This window comes from Colletotrichum siamense (genome assembly GCF_013390195.1).
Source record: "Colletotrichum siamense strain Cg363 chromosome Unknown KSG_Cg363_contig02, whole genome shotgun sequence".
Classification (NCBI taxonomy): Eukaryota; Fungi; Ascomycota; class Sordariomycetes; order Glomerellales; family Glomerellaceae; genus Colletotrichum; species Colletotrichum siamense.
In genome coordinates this window covers 6653007-6666062 of record NW_023501015.1, presented here as the reverse complement: position 1 = coordinate 6666062, position 13056 = coordinate 6653007, and the positions used below count along the sequence as shown (strand labels likewise).

Below are 13056 nucleotides of genomic sequence, written 5' to 3'. Positions count from 1 at the left end.
GCGACAAAGCGTCCGCCCGTTGATTCCGAAACTCTTGCCCCGGCACGTTGTTCCTTCTGTCCATTTTACAGGCTCGTCCCAAATATCAAAGACCCCCATGTCTTGACCATTGGATTGCCATCTATCAGATGAGAATTCCATTGGCAGAATGCCACTGGGCGAACCGAAAACGACCTTGGACGGCCACCGCGAATGTCGGCCTGTTCGGCCGCTCATCCAAGTCGCCTCTCATTCGCCCGTCTCTCCTGTAAAGGAGGCCTCGGAATGGTCGCCCTTCGAGCGCGTCCTTGACCGTTCTTCTTGCCGAACCCCCTGATGTCTCCCAAGAAATACACCGATGCAACTCCTCGGAGCGGCCCAACCCTACGCCCACTCTCTGGCGGGTGGGCTCCCAGATATGCCAACGGTGCACCTCCGAGAAGCGTGCCGGTGCAACACACCCACTCGCCAGACCATTCCATCCATTCGTTCTCCCCAGATGACAGATGGTGCCATCTTCGAGCCATGTCGAGCAAGCCGACAAACGAGCAACCAAACTGCCACGCAACGCCAACTGTCACGATCAAACAATAGACAAGTTGGCTCGGTTTGACAGACAGCTGCAAGCTCGCATGACCACCTCATCACCACGTCGCCCCTTTTTGCTGGCCATACAGCTGTCGTCTCGATAACGAACTGTCGAACCCACGACTGTCGCCATTGTTCCACGGCATCAGATCGCACAGTGACACAGGCGTCGTCGTCAGAACCGGTCAACGGCTCAACGCTGAAAATGAGGCCGCTAACCAGCCCCATCGGCGCCATTGGTCTTCTCTTCTAATCTATCAATCCTGGGTCAAATCAGCAAGGTTCACATCCACATCCCAAACCCCACGTCGCTCGCCTCGAATCAACACCCTCCCTCCCTGTTTCGTCGGTCTGCGGAATAGTTTCCCCGCCAAAGGCAGTCGAGACGGGACGGAGCGTCTATCCACGGTCTAAGCCAGACGCAAGTCGCTTTTCTGACACGTCTCAAAAAATTGTCTATTTCATATGCTAATCATTGCAGACTCCGAGAGGCTCCAGGTCCCGTCTGCCCGTCCGTTGCAATACCTGGCAGCAACAAGCTTGCGCCAAGCCCCTGGCTCAATCCGTTCATCAGAACTTCCACGGGCCCGCCGTCGCCAATCATCCAACAACGTGCTCCCCAGACCGCCTCAGAGCGGCCCAATCCACAGACGACATCCCACTCGGTCACATCTGACTTGATCTTATCTTCAAGGCCAGCAGCAACTCAGTCAACCCCAGCGGCCCCTCATGCCTGTTGCTTCTTCTGCCCGTAGGCCGCGAAAGTCACTGACCAAGACTTGTTGGATGCGTCTGCATGCGATGCAGTGTGCTACATCTCTGGGACCCGCGCGAATCTGTGTCATCGGTCAAATGGACCGGGCACAAGATCCTTCTGCAGACTATCCACAACGACGGCTCACTCAGTCTGATGTATCGTCTCTAAATCTATCACCCGCCGACTCGCCCTTGATTCTTGACAATATGGCGTGCTTCTGGCGTCTTGACAAGCTGAGGCGCGAAAGCCACCCCACGGCGTCATAGCATCGCCCGGGCCGGTTCATTTCCCTCTCATCGACTTTTACCTCGAGTCTTACCGTGTCGTGGACTCTTTCTTTTTGTTTGACTGACAGCTAATCACATTTCAAAGGCTGCATTGCTTTTCCTCCGTAGGTTCGAATCCATGCGTTCCGAACTTGCTCAACCCCTGCGTCGTGCAGGCCTCATTCGTTCCTGGATAGACATTCGCAATATTCAACAGGGCTCACGAGTTGGGAAACAAAACCTAGTCTACTAGCTTGGAGGCTCTGCCGGAAACCGTGTCTCCTTCCCCGGACTGCCGGCATGGCGGAGCTGATTCAATGCCGCCACCGTTCCTGAATCTCACTGCCCCTGGCGATCGTTCTGAAACCTGGGGGCACACCTTGCACTCACCGCAAATACGTCAAATTGAGCCTTTGCCGAATCCATGCTCTCGGTGACGAAGGCGTCATGTCGTGGAACTCTCCATCCCAATTATACGACCACATGTGCCGGCAACCGAAGACTCGACTTGACTCCTTTTCCCCTTGCCCCGTTCCACACAGGACGATCACTCGACTCGGAGGGGCCGCACAGGGCTGCATTGACCTCTTTGGATCATCCAAGGAGAGGCCGGGGATCCGCCATGTGGTCGCGCTCCGGAGCCCACACCGCCGCCTCGTTTTCCATTCTGGACGTTTCATTCCCAGGAACCAGCTCACCGGGCGCGAGATCCTTGAACCCAGATGAGCTGGGTCGGTGACATCTCAAATGCCATGTTACTCGAATTAGATTTGTTCGCTTTTGATATAGCTACTCCCAATCCCGGGGACCTCTGAACATTCATCGCAGGCATTGTTCAAGGTTGAGAAACCCTCAGAACGACCTGGTCCTGGACTGTGACCGAGACAAAAAGCAATTATGTTTTACGATTTTCGGTCTCGGCGGCAGGCACCTGGGCTCATTGTCGCGCCACGTGTGTGATCCCAAGACGGGCCAGTCGGGTCACGTCCGGGTCACCACGTTGATGTCTTCGTGCTAGGCCATTGGGCATGTTTGTAGATTGCAGTTGTAAACCACCTCGTAGTTCCAGCTGGCAGGTGCTAATAAGCTATGTTGCTGTCCGTTGATAGAGCCCCTGACAGCGATCTTGGATTCGTTCAAGGTGAGTTTGCTGTTGCGTTTGTGCCGTTCAGAAAACACGTGTTTGTACCAGTTCTTAGGGGCCCTTGCTCGTGAGACATGGCCCATTGCTTCGCGACTTTCTGGGCGATCTTCTTTTCGTATCACAAACTTTGTTTCAGAATCTTTGACGACGAGAGCTAATTGTTATTATGTCCCTCAGGTATTGAAACCGGTGTCATTCTGGTGCTCTTGAATGAGCTATCCTATCTCGTGAAGCGAAGTCCACAGTAATGTTATTGCGGCGGCCGTGATTGGGACGGAGGAGTGCTTCAAGCTCTATGACCGTTGAATCCAGGCCGGGTATAAGTAGGTAGGTACTCTGTTCCTCGCTTCTGAACAAATTTCCACAACAAATGAGGGAGGGTCTTTGAGGTTGCTGCAGCAGGTTCTACAGCTCTATGCAGTTACAAAACTAGAGTAATGAAGTCATTTTGTGAGTGCGTATGTTTCCCATACCCCGTAGCTCGCTCGGATTGACATTGTATTCGGCGCGAATACAGCACGGAAAGGAACGAAATTTTATGATGAGAAGCAGGGATGGGACAGCGTGGCTGGAGTGTTGGCGCCTGGGTCGGCTCTGACCACCGCAGGGGCGATAGTAAGACCTTCTTCATTATGCCTATCAAGATCAAAGAGAGATTGCAGATCTTCTATTGCGATACCACGGTCATTACGAACGACTGAGGCTTCCAATTTATACTTTTGAACGAGGGCTTCGGCCTTAGAACTGGTTTTACATTAGGAAAAGCTGCGATGGCGTTGAGGATTCTTGCCTGAGATTGTCCAGGAAGGGACCTACCAAGGCCTGCTTGTGTATAAAATAGCAGTTTGAACCATCGTATAATATTGCAGCAAAAATAAATTTGTTATGTACGCGCCGAGCAGCAGCGGTCATGGTGAGAGTTTGTTTCCCAACAGGTCTGCGCGCAGAAGTCATGCTAGATTGCATAAATCTGGTCTGGCTTGCTTGTATTTGAGTAGGTTACACTGAAGACCGAGCGGGAAGGAGAATGATGCTTCTATCAGCTTACCAAGGACTGGTCATGCATATGAGGGGCGCCACGTTCTAAAGTCATTTTGACGCGGAACCCAGTGTTCGAAAGCCCGGGCAAGAAAAATGCAAACCGGACAGATCATTCGTCTTTATAGCTGGTAGCAGTTTTTGTGAGGACTAGATGACTACCCTGTGATGGAGGTGTCGTGCCAGACGCCCAGCTTCTGTTTCGGGAGTTAGTCGTTGCTCGCGGGTGGGATGGTAAGATCAGTCTACTTCAGTTTCTTCAACTCTCTATCATCAAAAGATACAAACTATAAATTGGTGCCATAATCAGTGCCTCTGATGTCCTGACAGCAAGAAAGTCACGTATGTCAATGTCTCGCCGGGATCGTGGGCTGAGCCTTGTGACCGTAACCACCTAAGTTGGTGTGGGCAGCGTGAAACTCGAGATAGGTTTGGTCACCTAGAATGTTTCTCGAAAGCCAAGCCAAGCCGTTTTTGGCTGTTCTGTTGTCCATTAGGTATTTTGGCTCTAATAGTTAAGGAATAGGGCAACGTTTAAAACACGCATCAGATTCAAGATACTTCTCTTAGCTGTTGACGCATGTCATTTCTCAATCAAACATGCCAGCATATTGTGGAAAGAGTGTGACGACCTTTCGGATTTGTGCTGGGGTTCCCCAGCTTCGACGGCGAATGCAGGGAGAGGACTGTTTTTATAGACGTCCCAGGAATAGTCGAAACCATCTTTATTACGTCCTAGCTGGATGGAATGAAGTCGATATGCACCCATTGGTCTTTCCCTCTAAGTCTTGAGACATAAGACGCCCCTGGCAATACTTTCTCAGAGTCTCGTGAACTCATCAGCCTTTATACATGTATAGGTTGCTCTCATATCTACAGCCTATCCGTCCAGTCTTGCTTGCGACTTCATCTTCATACCGTGATGATGTATGGAAATGCTTCAAAATGAGCTTGAGGCATCAGCAAACTTGCTCCGCCTCCTGATCGCCTTTCCATACTTGAAGAACAAATACGGAAACACCGTCATTCCCGTAGCTAAGAAGCCTAGAAGTGACGATGCCCACTGGAATCCAAGACTCACATACATCTGGTTGCCAAAGAGGGGGAATGCAGCTATCGACCTCTCAGTTCTAACCTTTGAGTTCTTGGGGGGAGACGTACCTGCCGCAGTGCAACGAACGAAAGAGTTGGCCGCGAGCGCACTAGCAGCGTGTCTGGGATATGCTTCCACCTGTTCCCAGCCGTTAATCACTTTCCTTCTATGTTATCTCTCCCCTGGTGTTGTGCTACTTACGAGGAAGGTCCAGATTCCAGTGAAAAGAAGAATATTGCTGTAGCATAACATCGTATTAGACCAAACCGTTCACCAAGATGCGTAAACATCCGACGAAAAACTCACCCCGCCCCGAACAATGCTGTACCAATAATAGGAACTATCCAGTGTACCCAAGGATACATCGACCAGCCAAACATGAAAATACCCGCGGGCACAAGCACAGAGCCAAACATTGCGGGTGGAAGTCGGAACTCAGGCTCGCTGCTGTCCGCATTTTCACTTTGGCCTTTGTTCTTCAAGATGAGTCGCATTCTGACCCTAGACCAAACCGGATCAGTGGATAGGCCAAGCAACATACCGACCAGAATACCCAAAAAACTGAGCCCGATCTGGTACAAGTTAAAGTCGTAAGTCTCCCTGAATACCAGGGGGAAGGCACCGAAGAATAGATAGAGTATGCCAAGGAGCAATGCCGAGAAGAGGCAGAGAGATAGGCACATTGGCTCAAATACGAGGAGCTGGATGGGTCGCAAGAGTGAGAGTCCGACTGCCCGAAGCACGGATTTGGAATGCATTTCTGAAGCTGCTCTCCATCGGTCATCCCCGGTTTCTTTACGAAGTTTGCGAGCCTTGTTTCTCAAGAGTATGGGATCTATCGTGCAGTTTGTCAGTTGGGCCGCTTTCAAGAGCGAAAGTCAATCTTACGGTATGTCTCTGGAACCAGAAACACGATGCCCAACTCTAGCACGAAGGACCAGATTATCAGCACGTAAAACGTCCAGCGCCACCCAGTGTAGTAGTTGATGAACCCGCCGACCAAGGGTCCCAGGCTGGGTCCGATGAACGGACAGATCGAGAACAGAAGCATGGGCGCCTGCAGTTCATCGTTTGAAAACAAGTCGCGGACCGTCCCAGCAGACACAGCTTGGAACGCACTACCTGAAAAGCCGTCCAAGAAGCGGAGAACGACCAGTGTGACGATATCCTTCGCCGTCGCCTGAGGAATCAGGAAGAGAAGGTGGCATGTGGACGAGATGAGATAGATTGGCCTTCGCCCGTAGAACTCGCTCAGGGGACTGAACATCATCGGCCCTAACGCAAGGCCGAGGACGAACGTTGACAAACCTAGAGTCGATACGATTCTAGAGTTGTGAAACTCGGCTTCCAAGTTGGCGTATGTTGAAGTGTATATGGAACTCGCACAGGTACTTCTTCAATGTCAGCAGTCGCATAGAGCCATGGGGAACAAACTCATCATATATCTTACACGCAAAGCCCCATGACTGAAACCACTACGGTGATCAGCCATTTTCTCAGCTTGCCGTAACTTCTTGGACATAATGGGTCGTTATCGCCGTCGTCCCAATCGACCAGAAACTGGCCTTCTTCTGGTGACATATTGGCTTATGTGACTTGGTGAAGTAACGTTTTCGAAACATCTAGCACAGTAACTGTGTTTAGAATTCGCAAAAAGTGTTGATCCGACTCATCTGAGTTGCATTGTTTGCATGGTTTGGGGCACAATATGGCTCAATCGCGAAGTTGCCGGGTTTCGATTTCCTTGAATCAATCATGACGAGCATTCGCGCAGTTTTCCGTTACTCCGCGGCATATTTCCGCGCCAGTCACAACATAGAATTACTAAGCCATGTTCAGGTATGCAATCCTTGACGTAGATCGTTGTTCGGATGCGATGGCCGGCAAGAGAGGGCGCTAAAGCGGAGACGGAGACGGAGGTAAGAGCGGGAATGGGGAACGGAGATGGAGCGGACGTCACCCCTGCCAGTCCCAAGACCAGCTTCTTGTAAGTTCGCACCAAACACCATAAAAAGGGCACAATGTGTGAGTGGCTGATGAATTAAATCAAGGAACACTCTTCACACTGACCAAATTTCATCATATTTCATCATGGCACCTCTACACAAATACTTCTTCCCTGACAACGAGTCCTTCGCCTATGAAGCTCTTCGAGCTGCCAGCTATGCCTACTGCGGTGGCGCAGAGCTGGCTGAAGTTATTTCCATTTGCTCTCGCATTCAATCAAAAGACGAAGACAGCTGGCTGCGAGAATGGAAATTAGCCGGCGACCGCGCCGTTGAGACTGCAAAGACGAGCCTGGCCAAGAACAATCGACGCGGTGCACAGTCTGCGTTTCTACGCGCTTCGAACTATTACAGAACGGCAGAGTTCTACCGACGAGACAATGTATTTGAGGACAAGTTGTCCAAAGAGCTCATGAAATTGAGTACGGAGGCATTTTACTCCGCTACAGAACTCATGCCATACCGGACGGAGAAGGTCAAGATACCGTATGAAGGAACGACACTGCCGGCAACGATCATGCAACCGGACAAAAGCGACACGCCAATACCAACGATCATCTTCAACGGTGGCTTCGACTCTACCAGGGAAGAGGTCTTCTACATGAATGGTCAGGCGGCACTTGATCAAGGCTTCAACATCATTCTCTTCGATGGACCGGGACAAGGGGAGGCTTTGAGAGAGCAGCGTCTGTTCTTCAGAAATGACTGGGAGACGGTAATTACCTCGGTGGTCGACTTCGCCCTTGACCAGCCCATAGTCATCAAAGACAAGCTCTTCCTCATGGGTATCAGTATGGGAGGTTACCTTGTCGGACGAGCCCTATGCTTCGAGCATCGGTGCGCAGCTGCCATCGTCAACGACGGAGTGTACGACTTTGGCAGTGCTTTCCATAACCAAAACCCTGCCCTTGGCAGATTCTTGATCCAGAATGGCTGGGACGCCACTATAAACGCGCTCATGCGCCAGATGATGCGTTGGGATACGGGCTTCAAATGGGCTATTTCGAACGGAATGTGGGCTTTTGGCGTCCAGTCTCCGGTTGACGTGTTGCGCTGTGTGAAGGGATACACACTGGAGGGCTTGGTAAACAACATCAAGACACCGTTGCTAGTTTTGGATGCGACGGAGGACCATTTCTTGAAAGGACAACCGAAAGAGTTGTTCGACAGGCTGCTATGCAAAAAGGAATTCGAGCACTTTACGGAGGAAGAGGGGGCGACTGCGCATTGCCACATGGGGTCCCTATCGAGACTGAACCAGGCGATCTTCGACTATCTACTTCCGCGAGCGCGATGATTGAAACAGTATGATATTACAAGATGTATTTCTTTGATTCTTGTATCATGACTGGAGAAAGAGCTAGAACCATGTATGTTTCCATGCTCGGAGCCTCCAAAGCCACTTGGAGACTTGCGACGTTTACGTGCTAAGAATGGAATGCGCGATTGACTCGTCAAGTTATTAGTGTTCAAGTGCAGAGGAAGTCCGATCACATGGCGTTCCAGACGCTCGAAAAGAGTGAATAACACTAAATAGAGGTCTACTCATGCGTGGAGGGCTTTAGAGGACTTTAGAGGACTTTTGCTATTCGAGCGGATAGTGATAACAGGATAAGAGTAGTAAAAGCAATAAGGAAGACAACGACGACGACAACAACGAGGATAACAGTAATAGCAAAAATAATAACAGGAATAATAGTAATGGATAGTAATAACAATAACGGCGATCATAAAAACGGGGATAATCATAAAAGAAATTGTTTTTAATATAGCTTGTACGGAGTAGCCCGCCCGCACTACCCGCCGGGGTAACAAAACTCTTTTCGACATCTTGACCCATTGGCGATAGCGGACACGAACAAAAGACTTTGCATTGACACATTAGGCTGGATTGACCAGCTCGGCCTTTCATGTCACGATTTGCAGAGAAATCATCTTGATCACCATGTGTATTGAATTGAGGAGGCATAGTGACCCCGAGTGTAGGCATGTACCTTGTAGTACTAGACAAAGGAAACCCCGGCAATCTCAATCAGCGGCTATGAAAGGTTACTGATGCGGCATGGTTCTCCCGTCCTCGACCGAGTTTGCATCGGAAGACGTGGGTTTCTTTGTGGAAGCCAGCAGGACTAGAAAGTCCTTTAAGCACCACCGGTGTTGGTGATGAAGTCCAACTCGAAGTTGTCTCCACCCTTGGCCAGGACCTGGCTAGGGGCGTGTCCTCCAATAACCTCACCGCCCTCAACGTTGCCGTTGACGTGCCAGCCGGTGGCCAAGTCGAGAATCTCCCAGGCAGCCTGCTGAACTCCAGCGTTTTGGATGCTGTAGGTGACGACGTTGACAGCGCTGACGATGATGCGGATGGTAATGAGACCGAAGGTTCTGGCATAGGACTGAGCCTGGTTGACAAGGGCCTGGGTCTGAATGTGGTCGGTGTGGAGGGCGCGCTTCTGCACCTCCTTAGATCCAGTGTAGCTGCGAATGTGGTTAGCAGGCGTCATTACCATGCGCACTGGTTCACTTACGTTTCCTTGGAGACGTCACGCTCAGCAGGAGCCATGGTGGCGTCGATCTCATCGCGCTTGCCAACAGGGGCAGGGTCGGCAGGAGGCCAAGTAAGCTTCAGGCAAGCCTCGTCCTCGGGGTGGTTGACAATGCAGTGACGGCACCACTGGTTGTCGTTGCCCTGGACGCAGTTGCCCCAGCCGCCGCAGTTCTCGTACATGTACTGGCAGACAGTCTGGAGGATTCTGTTGTCAACGGCGAGCGCGCAGCAGAGTCCAGCGCGGGCCTCCAAAGGGTTGCTCAGGGCAGGAGAGACGTCGCTGACACCGGCAGCTTGAGCACCGAGGCTCAACGCCGTGATGGCGACGGAAACGATAGTAGAAATACGAGCAATCATTTTGATAGCTGAGTGAGTGAGTGAATGAATGAGTGAGTGAATGTGATTTGTATGAAAGAATGACTGTGAGATGTCTGGGTTGTTGGGTAGTCTAATATCGTTCAACGAGAGGGCAAGCCATGCATTTTATATCCCATCCGGTCTGAGTGGACTCTGGTACAAAGAGCCTCATATTTTCTCGAGTTTCCATGTCATGGAACTTACCGAGAACGAGGTTCCGAGGAGAAGCTGTTGATCTCCTCCGATCAACTCCACTCTTCCACGCCTTGCGCTGTAGTCTACTTGCGACTCTACGAACGGCTCGTACAATCTCGTGATCCCGCGTATCCCGGCGTCGGGATGTATCGTGGTAAGGGAAAGTCTAAACGGCGTAGAATAGCCTGAACTTACTGACTAGAGCATATTATACTCCGTAATTTGAGATGAACAAGCATCCCACAACTACCGCAAGTGGGTCATACTTCTAGAAGCGTTCATCAGCCTCTACAACATCAGATCATGACTGGTACAGCCTTCGCACTATTGCCTGTACTGTCACTGCTAACTTTTCTCATTGAAAGTGGACAATGAACAACGCAATGGCCTACCGTGGACTTTAAGCAGGAGTATCATGCCTGTTCTACATCATTTGTCTTGGCAAAGAAGGTGTCCAACTTCCGCTTCAGCATTCTGTTTCTGATTACACTAAGAGCGATGACTGATCTGACTATTTGTTCACATCTACTCAGTTTGGCTGGATTATCAGTAAGACTGGTAACGAAGCCCACCTAGTTCTCTAGCACACACAGAGTATGTGTTTGACAGGATACTGAGTTATCAATTTCTAGGGAAACGCTCCCTTCCGGATCTAGACGCATGCCCTTCTTACCCACCAGCAATGATAACTACTCTAGTTCTTCTAATTGACTTTCGAATCTGTTTAAGTCCTTTGGAGCGATAGCCTGTCGAATCACTTCAAAAATGTGACCTTCCTGAACTGCTTCTCCACTTGACTGGGCTAGTCTCTTTGCTGTCAGCAGAGTCTTGGCCATCCTTGTTTCCCGAGATTCAACACTTGCAAGAATTTCCGCCATTTTCCGCAATCTCTCCAATGGCGTTGCTTCGACTAATTCTGGCAGCTTATCTACCAGATATTGATACCACAAGCCACAATAGTTGACATGTTTATCACCCCGGCTGTCATCTGTTGTAGTGTTGCAGTCAATGACTGCGTCGATGGCCAGAAAACAAGTTTCTGGAACCTTTTCAGGCCTGTCTGAGGCGAGGAAAACGACTCCAGGGTGAATTGCTAGTTGTTCGTAAGTTGCACCGGAGAAAGCCGTTGAGTTCTCTACTAATAGGATACCTCCCCAGCGTAAAACATTATCAAGTGCCACATTGACATCTTTATGCGAATCAAGCGCTTGAATCATAACCAATGGCTTCATGAGATCCTCAGCAATACCTAGTCAATTAATCAGCATTATATCTGACAACAGACGATCGCTTCATCTCTGCCTGTGCGCGGGGAGGGTAAAAGAACTTACTACTAGTAATTTCTCGTGTGGTCCTTTGCGGTCCTTGGAATAATAGCATCAGCCCTGGGTAGCGAGCGGGTCGATCATGACGCTTGGATTGCCTTGTACCCTCCGCAGACATGAATTCTCTGACCATGGATCTCCACAACGTGAGGTCTTTGTCAACCATGGTGCAATGCGACAGACCTACGCTTTCATGAACGCCTCCCCAGACAGGAGCCTTCAAAAGCGATACAAAAATACCTGTGGCTTGAAAACCGGAGGTCAGAAGGAACGCAGGGGCATGGCTGCGACAGATGAGATACAGCTCCTCAGTTCTGGCGACATGGTGTTGAGCATCCTCGAGGCTGCTGTCCATCTGAAGCCTCAACGGCTCCGACTGAGATCGCCCACGATCGGGGAATTCGTCTATCCATCCCTCGATACCCAGTGTATTTTGGTAAAAGGCTTGCGAACTGAGTGCGTCAACAACAACCCTCTCTCGGATGTATCGCTATTTTTGTAAGCTACTCTGTGTTTTGATGTGAAAAAAAGTTGATAGCCCCTTAGCATTGAGTCATAGAGGCCTAGTCAGTAAGATGACGAGGAAAGTTTAACGCACCTGCCAAGACTTGCCACCAGGCGATATGGAAAATGCATCCCGCAAGTAATGAGTTGAATTTGAATGAGTAAGGAGAGCAGGGCCCTCGTACTCCCACAATGTCCAGGGCTCAGAGCAGATAGAGATGTAACGGCGTCCGATGTGGGAGAGCCTCGCAGTCAATGCTATTCGCTCTCCCTGAGGAATCATATCGAAAGGAAGCAAGCCTATGCATTCATCTCTGAGTGACCTTATACCTGAAAAGGACCTAATGTCACGCTGGGTGGTTACTAGGCATGGCCCGCAGCCGGGTCGATAGACGACATCCTGCAAGGTCAAGTGCCACGTAAAAACGCCGTCCAAAGGGCTACGAGCTTTCTCAATGCTCACTACCTTAAGACATTGTTCGTAGCTTTCATCGCAAAACGGCAATGGGCGCTTCTCGTACACTATTTGACCCCGCGGGAAGAGTGTCCATAGGAAATCGAATGATGCCTGACCGCTTTTTCGCATGCGGTCTTGCTCCAGTCGAGCATTCGAGAAGAGATCGGTGATCAAGGCAAGGAATGCCTTGAATACTTCGATGTGCCGTTCTTCAAGCTCATTTGTACCCCTTTCAAGCTCGGCAATACGACGATGAACTGATTCGTTCATGAAAAACAAAGCTGGGAATTGACTCTCGGGAATGTCGACAAAATGCGAATCACGACCCTCCCTCAAAAGGCCCAAACCCGGCACGTGGTGTTTAGACCAGAAAAACCACGCAACTGGACTACGCCGACCTATTCTTAGCCGCTCTGTTGTCTTAATTCCGGGCGAGATTGAAATAATCTCATGAACGATGTGTTCTGTAACACTCAAATGACGGTAAATTACCCGCCGCCGGGGAAGGTCGCTGTGAGGTAAACCCGTCAGCGACGTCGGGAGGTCGTCCGTTAGCCGCATGTTATAGGGGAGAATTCCGTAAGGACTGGTAGTAATGTTTTTGAGTCGGTTTTTAATGGTTCCCATCTCGTCCAGGATTGCGACAGCATCTTCCATTCAACGATTGGCACGAGATCTGGGGGGAAAAGATCACCGTGTGAGCGGCTCAGGCTCGCCGTCATTCTCAACACCCGAGGCTCATCTTTGTTACTCTTAGAGGTAAAGTTAGATACAGTAGATCGAAAGTCGGATTCAATATCGG

At 50.3% G+C, this 13056-nt stretch overlaps 3 protein-coding genes across 3 annotated transcripts; 1 reads left to right on the top strand and 2 right to left on the bottom strand.

The window, feature by feature from the left end:
• Nucleotides 1-5730: 5730 nt before the first annotated feature.
• On the bottom strand, nucleotides 5731-6446 carry atB-2 (Efflux pump atB; the record flags this gene model as incomplete). Its single annotated transcript, XM_036635596.1, has 2 exons — nucleotides 5731-6256; nucleotides 6316-6446. 2 exons carry the CDS (start codon nucleotides 6444-6446, stop codon nucleotides 5731-5733), a joined length of 657 nt encoding a protein of 218 aa, XP_036500133.1.
• Nucleotides 6447-6956: 510 nt separating this feature from the next.
• On the top strand, nucleotides 6957-8168 carry FUS2 (20-hydroxy-prefusarin hydrolase FUS2; the record flags this gene model as incomplete). Its single annotated transcript, XM_036635595.1, has 1 exon — nucleotides 6957-8168. The coding sequence occupies one exon, from the start codon at nucleotides 6957-6959 to the stop codon at nucleotides 8166-8168; it is 1212 nt and encodes a 403-aa protein (XP_036500132.1).
• Nucleotides 8169-9012: 844 nt separating this feature from the next.
• CGCS363_v003745 (uncharacterized protein) lies at nucleotides 9013-9773 on the bottom strand (the record flags this gene model as incomplete). Its single annotated transcript, XM_036635594.1, has 2 exons — nucleotides 9013-9346; nucleotides 9397-9773. The coding sequence occupies 2 exons, from the start codon at nucleotides 9771-9773 to the stop codon at nucleotides 9013-9015; spliced, it is 711 nt and encodes a 236-aa protein (XP_036500131.1).
• Between the last annotated feature and the right edge of the window lie 3283 nt (nucleotides 9774-13056).